This window comes from Siniperca chuatsi, linkage group LG15 (assembly GCF_020085105.1).
Source record: "Siniperca chuatsi isolate FFG_IHB_CAS linkage group LG15, ASM2008510v1, whole genome shotgun sequence".
In the NCBI taxonomy this organism is placed as follows: domain Eukaryota; kingdom Metazoa; phylum Chordata; class Actinopteri; order Centrarchiformes; family Sinipercidae; genus Siniperca; species Siniperca chuatsi.
Window position 1 is genome coordinate 16972418 of NC_058056.1, and position 20499 is coordinate 16992916.

Here is a 20499-nt window from a genome sequence, read left to right on the forward strand (position 1 = left end):
TTTTTGCATCTATGAGCCCCAGAAAATAAAGAAACCAAAACCTGTGTATGACATGGAAATAAAGGGGGAGAGTGAAAAATGATACTGAAAAACTATTAACATGTTAAAGCCAAGTTCCAGGTAATGATCAGACTTTTCACACTCCTGGGATCTCTAATCTCACTCTTTTATCCAGTACGATAATGAGATTCAAAACACTCCTGCCTTTGATTGTCTTGCAAAGTGTTCTCTTGGCTGCTCACACTCATACACATGCAAGCCAGTTTCTCTCCAGCCTGGGAAGAGTTAATGATCCTACACCTGTCCTATCAGACACCTGTTTCAGTCCTCTCAGCCAATCAGAGAAGAGAGGGAAACTCTCTGCTGGCATGAAATAAATCTGGGCCCTGCTCTGAAGGAATTACAACACTTGACTCATCTGTGTGTCACTGCTCACCTCTGCTAGACTCATAGACTCACTGACACAGATAGAGAAGCACATACAAACAGCGAGGAGTTGAAATTAAAGGAACCTATTCCGGCTGACTTGGACTGGAGACATGACCAAAGAGACTGAGTAAGTTCTATGAGGATATTTTTTATTATTGTAGCTTAAAATGTGTGCTTTATCGGGATTTGTGTGTGCTTTTGGTTAGACTTTGTGTAATACAGTAAATAGTTCCGATTCCAGTCTGGGGGACAGAAACCCCCCTTCTTCCTATTTGCAATAAGACTCCCATGTGAAAAATCCCAGTTTTAAGAAAGAAAGGGGTGTTTTGAAGGAAAATTGATATGGATAGTTTTAACACACACACAAACACATGCACTTTTGGGTCTGTGGTTGTAGTGGGTCTGTTTCGGCTTGTGTTGTCACTAACCTAGGGGCCACAGAACACAAAAGGAGACTAGGAAATAAGAATCTCCTCTTGAGGTGTTGGACAGACACAGAGGGCAATGACAGCATGTAATGCATTGAATTACATAATGGCGAAACCCTAGACATGAGCCCCCCCCCCGTGTCTGTGTAAAAACATCTGCACTCAGCTGGTTTTAGATGGAAATGGAGAGTAACTAATGGAGTTCTGTGGTGTTCACTGAGGCTGCTGTGTGTGAGAAGGAGAGACAGGTGCATCTTAGAGCAGGTGTATGAGTTCTGTTATAGTATTTGCAATGTAGCTGGAATATCAAGCAAACAGACATAAACTAATGCTATAATCTGGTGTCAAAACAAAAATTAAAATGTACAGTATTCCATGCTCAATTCAGTATTTCGTAGTAGTGCCGTGTTAAAATCCAATATTCAGTCCTCTTTCATTAATCCTTATGAGAAATGATTGGATTTCTCCTTAAGCTTTGATTCTGTTGTGGTTGTGAACACGTGTGGTCTTTCCCTCCTGTCAGCACATTTAATTAGCTGTTTATCCAGAGTAAACTGCAGCTATTTGTTCATTAGCTACGTCAGACAAACTACAAAAGGGGGCTTAATCCTGGTAGGCAGGATATTTACAATCCAATGTCACTGCGAGTCTTTACAAACAAATCCAATTCTCTGAATCCCAGGCTTTCTTCTTTTTTTTTTCTTTCTACAAGTGATATAGAAAACCAGAGCCACTGATGGTTGTGGGTTTCTATTTACTTAGTAAGAAAATCTTGTCATCTCTTTTAAGATCTATCCAAATAAAAGGGTTTATACAGGATTCAAATTGTGTGCATGTGTGTGTTGGGGGTGGTGGTGGAGGGGGGTATTAGTGGGTGGCCCTTGGCTTTTTAAACCTTTTTGACACCACTGCTTCTGAGGGCTGTTACTCAGCTCTGTGGTTTTGCAATCGAAACCATCCATGCTCAGGGGCAAGTATGTGCAGTGTCCCAAGGCTCAGGCACTGCGTTTAAACTCCAGTTTACTCTCACTCTGTTAAATCCTGTGTGTAATAAGCATTTAAAATACGTGAATACATTTATTTCCCCTTTAAACCACTAGATAATGCTACATTGTTTGTCTTTTTTCTCTATATTTGGATTTGTCAATCAAACCTGTGTCACTCACAACTCTTTCCTCCTCTCTGTAGAACTCTGGGATTGGTCTTTCAGAGCGAGAACTTCAACTATAACCGTTACACTAGCCACATCATGGACTCCTGGTCCTACCTGGAGAGCCCTGTCCCCGAGCTGAACCACCCCAAACCCAGACTCCACCCAGGGGACGACCTGGCAGCCTTAACCATGCTTTATGAACAGTGCAAGGTAGATACCAAACTTAACTCAAGGTTAGCCCCAAGATTAATTCTAACTTTCTCACTTTGACCACTTTTTTACAATTGCATTTTTATTTTATTTTTCCAGAGCCAGAAAGAGCAAAAGATTGCTACCTGCAACCGTGCTGGCAACATCTCCAAAACAACCGAGAGGTAAGACACATAAATCCAGCTGTTCACCACACTTATATAACTCCATGTATCAATATGTTTCACACATTTTTACTGAGGAGAGTGCAAATGAAATTCATTGAAATATCATCAAAAAAATGTAGCTGCTTAAATACAGAAACGTTTCCTTTTATTTTCATCCCATCCGCTGTTGTGACTGAATAAAATGTATTGGAGAGAGTGTTAATACAGAAAGAGAAAGGCAAGGGAGGTCATAAACAGGTGAGTGGGTAATCCTCAAGTAAAACATAGTCAGATGGATTTTTGTCTACCTCTCTAGACCTGTCATCCATCTATCCTCTCTCTATCATCATCTCTGCCTTGCTTGAAGAGTTTCCCAACAGGCAGACAGTTGTTTTTCCTACTTTTTGTTAGGTGGGTGAGAAATGGCAATTGTTGGGGCGCGGTGTTGTCCCCTCAAACATTTTTAACAGAGAAACTCAAACACTGAGAAGAAAAAAGATGGATTGAGAGACAAATAGTATCCACCCAGAGTCAAATCTTTCTGCGAGTTCACATTGCAGTAGCTGTGTGTGCTGAGAGAGTTTAGACACAAGAAGTGCTTTTGCTGACTGTTGTATGTGTGCACAGGCTGTCTGCAGGCATCTATAATGTTTAAAGCACACTACAGTTAGTCCCTTTTTAAGGTTATTTGTTTCCGAGTCATGCTGACCTCACCAAAGTGGCTTTTCTGTTGTAATTAAACAGCTCTCTCTTTCCCTCCCTTCTTTTTCACCTGTTTTCCCCACCCCGCCAGGACTCTAACCAACACCAATGAGTTTGTTTCATTGGAGGCGTCCGCCAACGTCATGAAGCTCCTCTCTGAGAGTATTCCCTCAAGCCATCCCCAAGAGGTTTTGGGATCCAAGCAGAACACCTCCCTGCCAATCTCTGCTCCCAACACCTCAGACACCTACGCCACCCTGACCAGCGTTGTAGCTGACACTTACGACAAGCAGGAGCTCAACATCATCTTTGACTCCCTGCTGCAGAAGTGGCCAGAGCCCGGTGCTTTCCCAGACCCCAGCACTGAGGTAAGTGTCATTATTTGAAAGCTGAGTGAGCCCTGTTTCCTGAGCAACTTGTCTTTTACTTGGCATTTCCATCTGCAGGCCTTTCCTTATTTCCATTTTATTAATAAATGTCCTTTTCTGGATTTCAGACTCTTCCCTACAGCGATCCCTTCTCCGAGGACCAGTCCAGCCCGGTCTACTCAGGTTCCTACACCTGCTCCCCACCAGAGAGATTCAGGAGTGATTTCCAGTTTTCCCTTGGAGCTCCCCTGGCTTCTCCTTACAAGTCCAGTGAGCTGCCCATGGTCTACCTGAACAAGGGCCAGTTCTACCCCATCACTCTCCAGGGAGTGGACAGCAGTGCCTGCCTCACTGCCACCAAAGTCAAGGTGAGACATTGTCAGGAAAGCAACAACCATTTTTTTTCTGTTATGATTCTCCAGACTTGTTTTGTTTTCTGTGTGTAGGTTACGTAAAAAACAACAACTGGTGACTATTGTTCAAAGCGGCATCCTTTCCTTCAGGCTATTTTCACAGGCCCATGAACACATGAATTCTTTGCGTGCCATCAAGCCAACCCTTCCCAAATATCTGTCCCTCCCTTGGAGTCAGCTCCTTGGTGACTAATTCCCTGCTGACACCCTGCACACTGGGCTGCTACCATTAATATGACAGTGTCGTGCCCTGTATAATTTATTCCTACGGTGGTGTAATGAGGCCAGAGTGCAGCAGGGCTCCGTTTGACACTAGCAGAGTGTGTGTGTGTGTGTGTGGGGGGAAATAGTGGACAAACATAGCTGACAACCATTTTCTTTGTCAAGCAAATCAGAGGATTAGAATATACACAAACACACACCCTATCACTGCAAATAAGTGATGACAATATGAGGAGACAAGGGGGATTTGGAGTGATAAATGAAAGTTGGTCATTCTTGGAAATAGAGGCAGGTGAAAGAATTACATTCAGCTTGACAAATGTACCTAATTCTCTGCTTTTCTGTCACTTTTTTTTCTCCACTTCAGACTGTAGTGATGGCTGTGTTTGAGAATGACAAGAGCCCAGAAATGCAGCTCCGCTTTTGGAATCACTGGCACGCACGCCAGCCAACTGCCAAGCAGAGGGTCATTGACATTGGTATGTTCTTCACGTATGAAAAATACACACACAAAGTTGCTATACACAAAGCCCTACAACAAGGACATGAAAGTGAAAGATTTCCTCATGTCATTCTTATCTGAAACCTGAAAAGATTTTATGTAGAAAAGATAATTAAAAATGTTTCTTTTTTCTTTTTATAGCAGACTACAAAGAAGTGTTCAGCGGCATTAGCAACGTAGAGGAGGTGGCCTTCAATGCTTTCTCCTTTGTCTGGAACCCAAGTGAAGAGGCCAAGGTAAACATCACATCAAACAAGGACGTGCAGATATTTTTATATAACGTGGCTCTGTAAGGCAAGTTCTTGGAAGAGAGAAGGAACAGAACAGGTGGAAGATTAAGAAGAAAAGAGAGGATAGGTAGAAATGAGAGGTGGAGAGAGAAGGAGTGGCTGAGGAGGGAGGGGAGGAATCCCAGAAATGTGTTTGGCCCTGAGGCTCCTGTCACCACAGCAGGCGAGAGCCGCGATGGCTTATTCAAGCTTCTCAGTGGCCCAAAGCTGCTGAGGTGGGGCCACCAAACCTGCTGCAGGTGAAGAGAAGCAGGAAGAAGGGAAACTATCAGCAGAAAATGTGAGGATAGAGAGGTCTAAGACTGTGGTTTAATGATTTTTAAAAAATGAAACAAAATGAAGAAGACAGAGTGAAACGTGTAGGTCTCTTTTTTTAAGACAGAGAACAGCAGGTGTTCTCAATTTTTAAACCAACAAACAATCATCTATTTTTTTATATCAAACCTTCTTCATTTTCATTGGCATACGTCTCTAAAACCTGTCTGTACTGGGACACATGTACAAAACATGATGCCAGCATTATGTGCTTAAAATACCTACTCCTATTCCTCTGCAGGTGTACATTGGCATCAACTCCCTGAGCACAGACTTCTCCTCTCAGAAGGGAGTGAAAGGCCTGCCTCTAAACATCCAGATTGACACTTATGACTTCAGCTCAGGAACCAACCAGCTCATACACAGAGCTGCTTGCCAGGTCAAGATTTTCTGTGATAAGGTACGTCATTTGTGTCATTTCACTTCACCTGTCATTCACCTTTTCTTACACACACAAAACAGTAATCTGGAATTTGTATAGTCAAAGTCATTATTGTAACCATGTGATTGTGTGTCCTCAGGGTGCAGAGAGGAAGATGCGCGATGAGGAGAGGAAGAGAAGCAAAAGGAGGGGAAAGAACGATGCTAACAGTGAGTGTTGCAAACAGACAGCGTGCCTTAAAGATAATTTCATCCTCCGATACACATACAGTATACAAACACAGTCTTCAGAGAGTGTATTCTAACATTGTGGACCTTCCTGCTTTTGTTTTCCAGCCAACAAGTCTCAAGTGACCAGCTCCATGGCCAGTGACTCTACCTTCTTCCAAACCCTGGATGACCACGTCACTCAGCCAGTTCTCTTCATTCCAGAAACACACCTCTCCAGTTTACAGCGCATAGTAGGTCCCCCTTTAACTATATTTTGTTATTGCTGGTAACTCTCCTCTCCTCTCCTCCTGTGTTGAGTGAATCATGTTCCCGACCACTGTATCCCTGCAGGCAATAGGACAGGCACGAGAGATGCAGGAAAAAAACTGTGGGAAAGTATGTAGTGGGAAAAGGGCTGGGAAGGGGAGGGGACGGTGTCAGCGAAAGTGAGGTGAAAGATCAGATGAGCTAATTGGAGTCGAAACCAGGCACAAGTACAAGCCGCTACAGCTACTGACACTGAGATTAAGCTATGGGGGCTCACACAAAAACACACACACACCTGGTGCAACAGCACACAGACACCTGACATGCAGTATGCACCACCCTCATATTCTCTTTTACTCACACACACATTTGAAAAAACAGTGAGGCGAGAGTGCTGTTCAGACAGGCCAGTTTTCCCACACTATGGAGTCTGGATTGAAATGTATGAGAGTGTGTGTGTGTGTCCATGTGCGTGTAGAGGAAAAGTTTTCCCAGCTTCCCTTATTTACAGTGAGTGAAAGTGAAGAAAAAATAAATAAATCAGCAATTATAAAATGACTTAATAATACAATGCCCCACAGTCTGTTATGAATGGCTAAGGCGGAAAACATCTTTGATTGGCCAGTACGATAAAGAGTAGGATGGTCCTATCTGTGTCTCTCCATCAGTGTCCATGCTTACGTGGTTCTGTTAGAGGTTATGGGAAAGGCAGTCTTAAAGTAATGATAACATTCCTTTTTTGAAGGTTGCCCACAGACAATGGTGGGAAGGGGGACATTAAGCAATGCTTTTATCAGTGGAGTGGTGTCTAATCAGATCTCTGGTCTCTTCTCCGTTTCTCTCTGTCTCTCTAGGCCACTCCCATGGACGAGATCGAAAGGTAAGCATAGATAGGAAACACAAGGCCACATTAATAGCTGTCCATCACAACCGGTTATTTCATTTCCGAATAAACACATAGGGGCTAGTCTAATGTGAATGCCTGTCTGTTCTGTTTTCCTAGGAGTTCTATGAAGAGATTGTACCAAGACAGAGACAAGAACAGCTCTCCACCCAGCAAGCAAGCCCGCAGAGAAGACCCACAAAGAGGTACACAGAAAACTAAAAGTCTAATTTAAAAAGAAAAGAAAAGATCAATAATGAGCCATTGAGCTTTTCTCGTCTTTTATGCTAAATGTTTTATTTCTTTTCTCGCCTTCTTATAGTTCTGCTGTACGTGAGGACAGTCGCTGAAGAGGTGTTTGATGCGCTCATGCTCAGCACGCCAACAGTGTCAGGCCTGCGAGAAGCTGTAAGTAATACACTCTGACTTTAAACACATATACACATTCCTGAATCATCTGAACTGATTTCTCTCACACTTTGTGCTCACACAGCATTAACTTTACAGCATGTAATCTCTCAATAAATCATCTTTCTTTCAGCTGAGGATCATGCTAAATGTCATCTCATATTTCTGTCCTTCCTTAGGTTTCAGAAAAGTACGGTATTCAAAAAGACACCATTGGGAAAATCTACAAAAAATGCAAGAGAGGGTGAGTGTCTTATTGTTTCTTAGGTATGCCTAATGCTATTATACAACACACTTAACACACAGTTGGATTAAATGAGTTCATTTGACACAGATGATGTGCATAAATTCAGGGTTTAGTTTTGTGGTTTCAATTTCATCCTCCTTTAAGGAAGTTCATGTTGACAGACCGGGTAGGTAGGTTAGTTGGCTCAGCCTGCTGGAATGTGTTAAGTGCAGCTCCTGCAAAAGAGAGACAGGTGAAGGAGGATGAAAAGATTTCAAAAGTCTTGCAGATGTGTCATAACCAATTGTTGTACTTTATTTATGTTTTCATAAACTCTTCCCATCCAAACATCAGGAAGTTTTTCGGTTGTGAAAGAGAGATCTGGTTTGAAAATGTTGAAAGCTTTGGAGGCTTCCAGTGACTAGCTGAAGGTAGTCCAACAAGTTTTTTAAACTTAGGACAGATGAGTTCGTAAGTTGAGTTTGCGCTTCTCCTGCGCTGAAACTTTGGATTGGTGCCCTACCTTTTTAAAAAAAAACAAAAAAAAAAAACCCAACTTCAATGTGCTTTATTTCCTCAAAAGATTAGGAAAAAAGGTGTCACTCTAGTGGTAATGAAAAGGTCACGTCCTCTCTTGATGACTGATGATTCACAAAGATCTACTTGTAAAGTAATTATCACCATAGCTACTTGCGGGCTTTAAAAACAAAACAAAAAAACAAGTACATTAGCAGAATTTCCAAAAATCCAACATGATGCAACGACTGTATCTCACACAATCAATAGCTGTCAAAGTGACAATAGTCTGAGTTACTTCCTGTAAAATAACACAGATCAGAGGGCATTTCTCGAGATGTTAATAAGACCTCCTGACTGAAACACCTTTGGGTGATTTTCCTGCTGCTTGCTGGCAGCTATCACTTCAGGGGGAGCAGCTAAGCTAACAGGTTGGGTTACATTCTCCCCGCTGTTCCCTCCCTCCTCTTTTGCTCTTGTCTTCAATCAGCCCTGTCCCCGTAGGCAGAATGCATGAGCCAATGGTTAGTACAGTCATTAAAGTCTTAAGGACTGAAAGGTTAGTCTTAGTGTTGGAGAGGGGGGAGGAGGAAGAGAGTGACCTGATTCGCTACCCTTTCTGATGCAGGAGATATACAGCCATGGGGTTTTAACAACAAATTATAATAATTATAAATAATAAACAAATTACATGTTGCATTAAACCCAAACAATAAACCTGGTGACCTGTTCCTTATGTCACACTTGAGTGAAAAGTTTTAGACACATTTTAGAGCCAATTTGCATGTCCTAGTTTTGAAGATGAATCTGTTTTTATTTGGCCCACTTTCTGTGCACCACTGATTTTTCCTCCTGATCACTGAGGTAACCTTTTTGTTTTTGCTGGTCCTTTCTTCAGGATTTTCGTGAACATGGACGACAACATCATTGAACACTACACCAACCAGTCGGCCTTCCTCATTGAGATGTCCGAGGTCATCGCCGGTCAGTTCCAGGTCACTCTCATTGAAGTATGAGAATCCAATCAGCCACCTGCTCCATTGAAGGATGTAACAAATGACAGCTGCCAGTTAAAAAACATCTCTAAAAGCACTGCCCAATCAAAGACTATGTAAGCTGTGGACTGCCACAACCAGTAAGAGGACTGGACTGAAGAGACCTCTCCAGTTCTTCCAGCCTCAGTTGAAAATGTCAAATTGTTTCTTGATTTTGTAAATACCACTCGCCCCAGTTCTTATGATTTTATTATTTGAATTTAATATTGTAACGTAAGAGCAATTATGATGAACAACCTGTATATATATAATGTAAATAGATTTTAATATGACAGTGTTTTATGAACTAGCCATGTGCATGTCGCAATCCATTTTCCACAAATTGCTATATATTTCTTTTTTTTTATACAGAGCTTTGTACATGATTTGTGCAGAGTGTTTTTTCAGAGTTTTCAGAGGTTGCTATTCTTGCTGCTTTCAATGTACTCATCATTTCTTCTACAAGACCCAAATGGTGCGTTTACTCACCCACAACCTACTAATAATGTTTTTCATTGCCATAAGTATCTTTCTGTAGGTTCCTGTTAGTTTCACGACTAAAATGGCCCAACACTGGGTTAAATTGAGAACCTAGTCAGACATTTCCGCCCATTAAACCGTTAGTAAAAAGAGTTAGTATTGGCCATTGTTTAGCCCATAGGTGTAGACATTTTCTGACTGTATGGTGTAACAGTTCAAACCCCCTAAACCCTGAGGCCTACCAGAGGACTTTCATAGTATGTGTGTGTACGTGTGTGTGTGTGTAAAACATTTTTAGGATTTTTTCCCCTTGTACTTTACACATTTCAATACTAACATGTATCCCTATAATATTTCATTATTATACCATGGCAATTCTGGTTGTATCTTGCCTCTTTTGTAAGAAAATAAAGAAAACGCATAATAGGTTTTGTGGCAATCTCTTATTAAGGTATTACGCATGCAGATCTGATTGAAAATCCAGCCATTTGCAGCTCTGCCAGGATCAGTTATCACTAGAACAAACAAACGACAGGGATGAGAGATGCTTCTTGTGTGCACAATTACAATTAGTCTTTTGAGATGAAGTGTTTATTGGAAATGTAGAAACAGCTGATTGCTCTATCAATTCTCTCTACAGATCAAACAAAAGCATGAATCCCATATGCATGAGAGAGGTTTGGTCTTATTTTCTGCATTTTTCTGGATCATATGCAGACAAACACGCAAACAAAAACTAATCACGTTTTTGTTTTCTAGCACCTCCATGTACTCTGAAATAGGTGTTAAAGTGTTGGCATATACAGAAAAGCTCACTGCCTTTCCCTATGTGGTGGCACTGACAGGGACAAGCAGGTAGGCACTCTGTCCTGGATATAAACCAGACATCCTTCAGCAAGTCAAAGAGAGAGGCACACACACAGAGGAGGGAGCAAGGCAAAACGGGGACAGACGCAAGGACAAACAGAGACATGAAGACAGAGAGAGAGCAGTGGGGAGAATGCTGAAGCAAGGACAGATGAGAAGCGAGAGCAAGAATAATAAAGATGTGGTCGCAACATCTGCTGCAGGGGAGAGAAACATGTTAGCTATTGTGACGAGAACAGCCAGCGATCTGCAGTGACATATCCACAACCCCTCCTGAATGGTAAGTGACTGTGACTATATGGACTCTGTCTGTGTGTATGTATTTGCATTCGCTCAAAATGTGCCTGTGTGAGAGAAAGTGTTTGGGCTATTAATAACCTACAGTATGTTCATCATTTTCCATTCATGACCAGCCTCCTCGATGTTGTGCCTCTCTGCCGGTGTTTCTATACCTTCCCTCTTGCCATCTCCGCATCAAAACAAACCAAGCATCTGGTGAAGTCACTGCATTCAAATCCCTGCAGTAGCAGACAGTAATGAGTGGACTTGTCATCTTTTGGTATGATTATTTTTTGAGGCAGCACAAAATCTGATTTAGCCTGCTGTTATTGAATTTCTAATTTTAGCTCAAAAAGGAGACATAATCGAGTTAAAAGTGTGATAACAAGTGGTAACAAAGGTAACACGCGATGCCTGTGTACAACAACATACCAAATACTTTGTGATGCAGCTGATTGTCAAACCCATTTAATTCACTCCTAATGCAGAGAAGCGATTGATGTCCTGACAGCTGTCTTTCCCGTCATGTCATTGAAGTCAAAACATTATTTGTAGCGGAACAGGAAATACTGCCATAATTCTAATTACAATGTTGGTATTTAATTCTGACACAGATGACGCTTGACGACAGGTATGTGTTTATGAAAATACACTCTCCTCACTCCTCTCTTCAACAAGTAGACACGCATTCTCTTGGCAAATTTCTATTCTATTTAAGCTTTTTTATTCTAGTCTAGTCTCTTCTGGTATATTCTATTGGTATATTCAGTAAATCTTTTTCTAGTATATTGGTGTCTATTCTTAGACTGATACCTGCTCAATGTTTATCTCTGATCCTTTCAAAATGAGATTTCCCATTACCATAAAGGTGATTGGTCATACTTCTCAAGATAAATGTCATCAGTCCTCCACTGACATTTCCAGAAATGAAATATCTCATCATTGATTAGGTCAAATTTTAATTATGATTCATGAAGGCTCAACATTCTCTCCACAGTGCACCAAAACAAATACAAGCTGACATTTGGCTTACAAGTTAACATTTCCCACTATCATCCGTACACTGAACCTGCTTCAGTTAACAAAATAGATTAGTTAGTTAGTTAGTTAGGTTATTTATTGTATGCCAATATGTTACCAATATGCTTTTAAAGTACAAAAAAGTTCACACACCCAAATCAATCAGATGTTCCATTTTTTCAGTTCTCCTTGCCCAAATTCAGTTGTGCCAATACTGTTTAATGTCCAATATGTTTTTGCTAATTTGTTACTCTTTGTTGTTGTTTTTTGCTACAAAAAAGTAGCATTTTAGTAGCATTTTTATTTTTGAGCAGACAGATTTTTCTGTGTAAAATATTTTCATTATTTGTCATTACAACTCAGCAGTTTGCAAGACTACCCTTCACTGGGTTAAAGGTAAAGACCATTAAATTGTTCAAAGCAGAGCTTCAGATAAATAAGATGGGGAATAATTCTATTATGTGAAGTTATTTAATATCCTTTTACTTTTGAGTATTCTTTTTAAATTTCTTTATTTTAAATGTACTGCAAGTTGTAAGTGCTATGTTTTAGGATTAAATCAAAATAAAAATAAAAAATCACAGAAAACTCAGAAACAGTGTATTTGTCTCATCACATTGGGTTTTTGGTTTAAAAAGAAAGTTTGGTAAAACAGAAGATTTCATACTGAAAAAGTGTGTAAGTGATTGTGACATCTGTAATGCTGGTATACCTGCTGAGGAAAATCAAGCAAGGGTGGTTTTCCACAATAAGGAAGGTCATCATATCACCACTGAGATGTATAATGATTGTGGCTGCTTGTGTGTGTGTGTGTATTTGTCTGCATGAGTCACACACATCTTCAAGTTGTCTTGTCTCCGTCCCAGAGGACATTCTTACTTTCCTCCTCTGGGCTGAGACACTATAAATGGACTCACTCTGCATTCAGACACTGGCCTGACATAATTACTAACCCGACTGAATTCTTCCAAGGTCATGGCTGGCCATCAATCGTCAGGCTTTGAGAACAGCAGCGCCAACAACACACCCTCCTGCACAGACACACACACACACACACACACACACACACACAATCACAGCTCACAGCTCACCTCAATTATGCCAACATTTGTGTACACAAGGCAATCGGGTCTTGTATAAAACCACACATACACTGTCACGTTAAGACTGGCCAGGTTATCGTATCCTAGCAACAGAGACAGGCGTCGACCGTTCAGTCTTTTCCTGTCCAGTGCTGGAGCACTGAAGCCAAACCTCCTTCTGCTTTCTCCGGCTGCTGGAGCATTTGTCTATTGCTTCACTTCACACCTCTGTTGTTTATCATATTTCTTTCTCTGTCTCTCTCTCCATCTCTTCGACCTGACGTGCACCACTTTGTTCTCTAACTGAATCTTTCTCTTTCACTCAGACAGTGAGAATGAAGAGTCTGCAGCTAAAAGAGAGGAGAGTTTCGATGAAGAGGTAATGGATGAACTTCTATTTTTTAAGGTCTTGAACTTTTGTTGTTTTGATCGTTGTACCAGCTCTCTTTGCTTTTTACTAATAGCTGATTTATACCTATTTGTGAAGGAAATATTCAAATATTTGAATGTTTGTTTCTTTACAGACACAAATCGGCAGTGTCTAATCAGAGGAGACATTTGTGAAACGTGACTGGATTTTATTCTATGTGAGATTTTATCTTATTATCATCACAATCGTGTTGTCTTATCCTTTCGGAATAGATCCATACTGTTCTGAGGGGTCCCACGACACGACATATAATAATAACAAGTAGCATCCCTGTCTGGAGGAGCTGCAGCCACTGTCATCTTTCTTTTGGAAAATTCTCACAGTGGAAAGCACATTGAGAACAGATTCTGTGCAGCTGGTATGTTCTATTTGTACAGGAAACTAATTAGTTATATGTCCTGAGAACTTTTGTAAATATTCAAGGTTGCACCACTTATGATGCACACTCCAGCCTCCATGGTGATGGGGATTGTCTTTGCCCCTTTGGGATTGGTCCTTGTTTTCACTGCTGCCATCACACCTCAGTGGAGAGAGGGACAGGCACGTCTGGGCATGGCAGGGCCAGGGTCACTTCTTCGGTCAGGATTGAAAAGTCAGGGGATGGGGGTCAGGTCCGGGTCAGTGGAGGCACTTCTCTTACTGCGCTCTGATGGACTATGGGAGAGCTGCCTGCAGGTGGAGCACTCAGAGCTGAAGCAGTGCTGGCCTGTCGCAGGTCCATACCAGAGAGACCCGAGAGTTCGCCTGGCACAAGGTTTGGTCCTGACCTCATTGTTCCTGTGTGGCACCGGCATTGTTCTGGCATGTATTGGGGTCCGGTGTTGGACAGATATACCTCTGAGGGGTATAGCAGCTACAGGTGGACTCCTGGTGGTGATATCCGGGCTGGTGAGCCTGACTGCACTCGGGGTGTACACCCACAACCTTGGAAGACTGGGGATGGCAGATCCAAGTCAAGGCATCAATAACCCCAGGTTCCCCCACCTCAGCCTGCATCCAGCTGGCTCGCTCTACTTTGGATGGCTGGGTTCATGTTTACAGGTTCTAGGAGGCAGCGCTCTGCTGTTCAGCTTCAAACGACCAAGAAGTCCGACCTGCCCGTCCTGTCCAGAGCTACCTGCCTGTCCTGCGTGTCGTTCATGTCCAGAGATTACCAACAAGCCAGACACAGACGTATATGAAGTCAGCTGTTAGAATGTGAACCTCAAACTTAAAAGACTTGAAGACAAACATGGGTAAATATGAACAAATCTGGACATGTGAGCAATTCTTAAAGTCACTTCCAACTCATTAGCTAATAAATCTGCCAACTAAAGAAATTAGTCAATCAGGACATTGCCACTACCTGATTAATAGACTCCTGTCAGGTTTGAACATGATGGATGTAACTGCCTCTTGACATAGACAGAAATATAATTTTGGGTTGTGAAATACAAAGTGATGAATCAGTACAAAGATTGTTATAGAGTCATTAAGGTCATTGTGTTTGAAGAGAGCTCAAGTTCCTGCTGCCTTTAACTGCAACATGTAGTGAAACACGACTGAAGTATCTCTTTGTGCTGCCTTTTACATTGTAGCCATGCCTTTGTACTGTTGGCAAGAAACATGACATTTTTTGTGTCGGAACAAAACTGTGACATATTAAATATTTGTGATAAATTCTAAGAGTGGACAAGCAGTTGCTTAGATAATGTTAGGGCTTTAAATATGAACAATTGGACAAGCTTGCTTTAGATGCCGTCATAGAATACCACTGTAAAATTTGGATTTCTTCTGTACTTTCTAGTTTTACGTTCCTGTTTTCTTTGCAAATGTGCTTCTTTGGAATGGAGACAACAGTCTTGAATAATTTTTTTCAAATAGATTTGCAATCTGCTTTTAATATTTTCTTGATTCAATCACTGTGTGCAAGCAATGAAAAAGACCCATTTTAAAAGTCAGATTGCTGAAAGAACATTACAATGTACCAATTTCTTTGCCTGTCAGGGTAAATGAGGGTATGATACCTTTACTAAGGAGCCTTCAATAAATGTGATATTTCTGCCTTGATAATTTTAAAAGTGAGAAGAAAAAACTTGTTTGAGGAGGATGTACGACAGGGTGTTGTTTGGTCTTTATAAATTATTGGTTGATGTTAACTTGTTATGGTGTGTTCATACTTGGTGGTGCATTCTGCATTGAATAAAACATTTCAACAATATATCTCCGTCCCAGTACGCAACATCAAGAGTAAAAGCATTAAAAAAGCTTTTTTAAAGACATTGAACAGAACAATGATTATGTATAATTAATCCTGTGCAGAAAGAAGGTAAACAAATTGACATTGCTCTTGCACTCAGTGTCACAGAGATATTGTACATTACTAATTACACTGTATGTGTATGCCTTTGTTGTCCTTATACAAACTGAAGCTATTTATACAGCTTGTTTCAAGTGTTGGACAGTAATTCAAATTCATTGTTTCCACACAAAGCTGAGAGGCAGAGAGATCATCACAGCCAACGCACAGCAGACAAGGTCCCTTCAGTTAAACCTAGTGAATTGGCAGAAAGAGCCTTGTTATGTGAACAGATCACGACCTGATGAGAGAATGAACAATTCAGTTCTTTCAATCAGCGGAAAACAACGTCATACAATGTGTGACATTAAGTTGAGACCAGAAGTTCAATATAGTGAATTTGGCACAAATCTGAGTGACTAACATGCAGTGAGTGGAGTCTTGCATTGAAATTAAAAGAAGTTTGGAAAATGGATTCACTCATAGAATAAAATGGAATTTGCCAGTTAACTTTGTGCTTCAATAAAACAAGTATCTTTGAATCTTAGTGCTTTTTGCAACACACAAACCCTGCATTGTATATTGGTATTTTTCAACTAACGGTCTTTGGGACACATTTTTGAAATGACTGAATCTGAAACAAATTTTAACCTCAAGTTCAAAGGTCACTGCTGTATGGCAGACTGTTTTGAAAGCAGCAAACCTTACCTGGTGATAGGTCAAACAGAAGAAGACTGTAAAGAAACAATTTCTACATTATATCTATTCAGTGGCTTAAAGAGGGCAAAGAAAGGTCTTGAAGCACTGAAATTCATGCATAAAAGACAAGATGTCGACATACACGTGTATGGCCATGCATTTTATAATCTTCTGTCTGTGTCTCAAACTAAATCACATACACTTATAGACAACCACACAAATTTAAAAAATGCAAAGAACTGGGTGGATAAAATATCTGCTCTATTTAAGGTCTGTCAGCCATTCCCCATTCAGTCACCCTGATCTTTACCTTTAACCACAACAGGAACTTCACAACACATTTCAGTGATCATCACGCTCCCTTTTTATTAAGCTGATAAATATTACAGTGAAAAGGAGCAGAGCCACCTCTGACATCTCAGCACTTGAGGAGTCTTCACTTGTCTTGCTGCATTCATGGCAGACTTCATGGACAATAAGGAGCACTGAACCCACAGCTGTCATACAGCTCATCTGTATGGTTCGTGTTCTCCACAGGTGCAAGAAGGCTCAAAAAATAACTACAAAAGAAACCCCGTCACCATGACCAACAAGGAGCTACAACAGTGTTTCTGAAGCAAATTATGTGCAAAATATTTAAAAATGTATACCTTTATTAAGGTAATGTCAATAAACAAATACATACAGTATTTATAGTAAGACTGTATTTACATATCACATTACAAGATGCATGACTTATAGTGCATTGAATTCTAAGAAAAGTCCCACAAATACATACTGAGCTCAGATAGACACTTGGTAAATTGTTCTTTTCTCTGTTGTAATCTTTTTATATTTGTTTGTTGTGAGCAAGTCTAGGTCTAAATTTGCAAGTCAAGTCTGCAATGATACATTTCACTGACATACTCGATTAAAGTGCTGATTTAATGGCAATTTAACTAATCCTTTCTGGCGAATGTCAGCAGAGGACATGGTGAAATGCACCACTCTCACACTGCTGCATGACAAATGTCTTCCATTTGTCTGATTCTAGTAAACAACTTTGCAGTGATGTGACTGTTCCAGCACGGTCTTAAATGTAGAAGTAGTTCTCAGCAGCTTCTCCGCTCTCCGCCATTTCACTCAGCTGTTTATTTATTGACTCCTGCAGCGATCCCAGAGAGAATTCTAACACTGGACTGGTCTCTGTGCTCGGAGAACCCTGTGGGATCTCCAGGACAACATCAGATGGTTCTGCGTCCACTAACTGCTCCCCGTCGCTGAGGCTCAGTTTGTATGCACCTTCTGTCTCTGCGGTGGCTGTCTCCTTAGCGACAGTTTCCAAGGCAACCCCCTCAGTAGGTGTGTCCTGCACTGCCACGTCGTCCCCTCCTTTGGAGGGCTTGAGTGCGGCCAGTCTTTCGATTTCTTGAACTAGCTCCTCGTTGCGCTCCTTCCACTGACGAAACTTTGAAGCTGTCAGATCAGAGTCCTCTAAGATCTTGTTGATCTGCAGTAGCTCCGTCTCTTTGGCCTGCAGAGTAAAGTCAAAGAGTCAAATATGAAATTATCTGATTCTGACTGACTGACACAACAGTTATTTGATACTGGGTAATTCTTATATCCTTGAATCAGTTGACAGTTGTTTAAACTTGCAAAGTTCAGTCAAAAGCAAAGAAATATAGGATTCTGTAACTCAAGAACTGATTAACTGATTATCAGTCAACAAATTTAGCAGCATGAAGGCAGTTGACCTGTGTCAGTATGTCATCATATGGCTTGTGTTTTGGACAGGGAAGGGTAAACTGAGAACCTGAGCCATGAGCTGGATGTCTTTTCTGCTCACCTTAAGAGTGCTCTGCAGGGCCCGGAGCGTGTGCGCCTTCTCATTGATGATAGGGTTCTTGTTGCGACGAATGAATGATTTCCTGAAGTGGTCATGCGTAAATGGCTGATCGTGGCCGATTAGAGAAACTCCACCTTCCTTTATGTTGTTTAACATCATGCCCATCTCATCTACCGGTCCTCCTTCTCACAGGGACAAAGACACAGACAGGCAAGTAAAGTAAGGGCAATTAAAGGTGGAGGGACAGACACGAAAGAGATGGAATTAAATACAAAACAGAGCAGTGGGGTTTGGTTGACAACATCACACACATGAAGCTGTTATGAACCCTCCATTTGTCAACTGTTGACTGGGCAAAATATCCACAGGGTAAAGCCAAGAAATCAACAAGTCATGATGAAGGTGACTTTTCCAAATTTCACAAATTATTAAAACATCTATCAGAGGGACTCGGTCTTCACAAATTATTCAGAAAGAAATTATTCATTGAGAGAGAAAATAAGAAAGCAGCAAAGAAAGCAAGAAGATAGTGGAGACGGAGTTATACAGTACATACCTGTTCCTTTGCTGCCCCCTGTCACAGGACTCGATAATGGCACCTTGTTCGTCTTCCCCTTGGGGCGAGGCAGAGTGTTGGACTGCACTTTCTGAGGCACATAATGAGACACATAATAATCGGAATGGTACCCCAAATGGTGTGTGTGTGTGTTTGCTGTGTGTTTATGCATGTGTAAACCTCTAACTGTACTGACCTTGTTTCTTCTACGGGGTGAAGGTGATCTCTCACTTTCAGATTCAGTCTCACTGTAACATTCTGTTCAACACAGGTTGTTAAATTAATGATATTACCATTGCACATTATATATATAATATAGTAGAGTACATATATATAAACTTTTGGTACACAGATAAAAATGTGTAGCACATTCGACTTTTCTGATGATATTTAACTGGCTGGCAAGACTTGATTAAAATCATATAATAAACTGCAGGTAACCATAGCAACAGCAATTATGCTTCATCCTATGTTACCAGTTAACTCTGTCTAGTGAAACTATCATAACCATGAATTAATAAGACTGCAATGTTTAAAAAATAGATGACTTTGGTTAATTTTCTCTACAATCTTTCCCATTATTTTGTTTGTACACCAGGACATCTCATCATGCAATATTGGTTATTTCCTTAATAAAGAATGGAATTTGTACTTTAAGTCAGTTTTAATATAGATTATAAATGCACCAAAGTTATTTCAAGACATTTTGGGTGAGTGAAGCCACTAAATGCATATTTAAGTGCATAATGTTAGTGATTAGGAGTACAAATATAAGTTACAAATATAAGGAGAATGTTTCCCCACCTTCTTCACTATCTGGGCCTTTGTGGAGCTTCTTATGCTTCTGTATGGCTGTAATCAGACAGTTAATCCACCTGGAGAAAATCATGACAAGCAAATACAATTTCTGTTTCAGTAATTTAGTTTAGGATTAGGCACAGCTTTGAATTTCAACAAACGTCATCATTATGTCAAACGGCACAAAAACAGGATCCTGAAAGGCCAACTATAGGGGGCAGTGCAGACCATCACCTGTTAGAGTATGATTTAACACTTCTAACGTGCAAAAAAATAATGAATGAAGACATTATATTTTATCTAGTCTACCATTATACATATGTATTTTAGAACTGGTCATTTATGTAAGACATGTAGCACTGGAGGCTAAATTTGCAATATAACTGCCTTAGCTCATCTGTTTAGATTCTGGGAGAAGAGAAAGAAAGAGAAGATAGACAGGCTGAACAAGGCCTTAGTCTGTAATCGATCCGACTTACTTGCTCATGTCACTGACATTGTCAGCAGCAAAGAAGAAGTTTTGAAATCGCTGGTGGCACATTTTAAACACGCTTGTGGGGAGAGAGGGAGGCACAAATGTGAAGTGGATCTCAGGCCATATGAAACTCATCACAGAGAAATTAAAACACATAAATCATGCAGACATACACAGATGCAAAAGAAATTATTTGTCAGTAGAGATTCCATGAATTCATAAGATACAACATGCACTTTTTCTTTAACAGTTTGACATTTTGAAAGTAGAGAAAAAAGGTTTCATTTTGGACAGTTTCCTGCATCACGTAAGTAACTACAGTATGTTAAATAAAGCCAAGACAGATCGTCCACTGTACAGTTTTTTTCTCCCTCAAATACTTTTCATGGTAACTTTCATACTCTCTACAAACTTGTAGACAAATGTTAAAAAACCTGTTAATATGATCCATCGTAGAAAAGGTTTCAGTCGTAGTCATCTGGACACTGTTTTCAGAATCAAGACGTTTCGAAACGTCTTATTTCTGAAAACAGTGTCCAGATGACTACGACTGAAACCTTTTCTACGATAGAACACTCTTGGACGAATGAGGGACTACACAGTCTTA

The 20499-nt window shown here is 40.7% G+C and overlaps 3 protein-coding genes across 6 annotated transcripts in view; 2 read left to right on the forward strand and 1 right to left on the reverse strand.

The window, feature by feature from the left end:
- Positions 1 to 391: 391 nt before the first annotated feature.
- Positions 392 to 10009, forward strand: grhl3 (grainyhead-like transcription factor 3). 2 transcript variants are annotated; one of them, XM_044166953.1, is made up of 15 exons: positions 392 to 556; positions 2046 to 2220; positions 2320 to 2384; positions 3160 to 3436; positions 3565 to 3804; positions 4439 to 4550; positions 4715 to 4809; positions 5420 to 5578; positions 5700 to 5769; positions 5896 to 6020; positions 6891 to 6916; positions 7040 to 7125; positions 7242 to 7327; positions 7507 to 7571; positions 8968 to 10009. In XM_044166953.1, exons 1-15 carry the CDS (start codon positions 540 to 542, stop codon positions 9083 to 9085), a joined length of 1716 nt encoding a protein of 571 aa, XP_044022888.1. In that variant the 5' UTR covers positions 392 to 539; the 3' UTR covers positions 9086 to 10009. The 2 variants fall into 2 exon arrangements, with proteins under 2 accessions (XP_044022888.1, XP_044022889.1); XM_044166954.1 differs by having other exon boundaries at positions 4718 to 4809.
- A 128-nt stretch (positions 10010 to 10137) lies between these two features.
- Positions 10138 to 15461, forward strand: cldn23l (claudin 23-like). Its single transcript, XM_044166955.1, has 3 exons — positions 10138 to 10730; positions 13158 to 13210; positions 13356 to 15461. Exon 3 carries the CDS (start codon positions 13697 to 13699, stop codon positions 14453 to 14455), a length of 759 nt encoding a protein of 252 aa, XP_044022890.1. The 5' UTR covers positions 10138 to 10730; positions 13158 to 13210; positions 13356 to 13696; the 3' UTR covers positions 14456 to 15461.
- A 1123-nt stretch (positions 15462 to 16584) lies between these two features.
- cnksr1 (connector enhancer of kinase suppressor of Ras 1) overlaps positions 16585 to 20499 on the reverse strand; it is a 28848-nt gene continuing 24933 nt past the window's right edge. For 2 of the 3 annotated variants that reach the window (XM_044166940.1, XM_044166938.1), the window contains exons 16-21: positions 19897 to 19968; positions 19424 to 19494; positions 18816 to 18877; positions 18620 to 18710; positions 18064 to 18248; positions 16585 to 17751 (exon numbers count right to left, since the gene is read on the reverse strand). In XM_044166940.1, coding sequence (XP_044022875.1) covers positions 17311 to 17751; positions 18064 to 18248; positions 18620 to 18710; positions 18816 to 18877; positions 19424 to 19494; positions 19897 to 19968 — 922 coding nt within the window. In that variant the 3' untranslated portion in view covers positions 16585 to 17310. The remainder of the gene's footprint in view (positions 17752 to 18063; positions 18249 to 18619; positions 18711 to 18815; positions 18878 to 19423; positions 19495 to 19896; positions 19969 to 20499) is intronic. The other variant, XM_044166941.1, reaches the window with a different exon arrangement.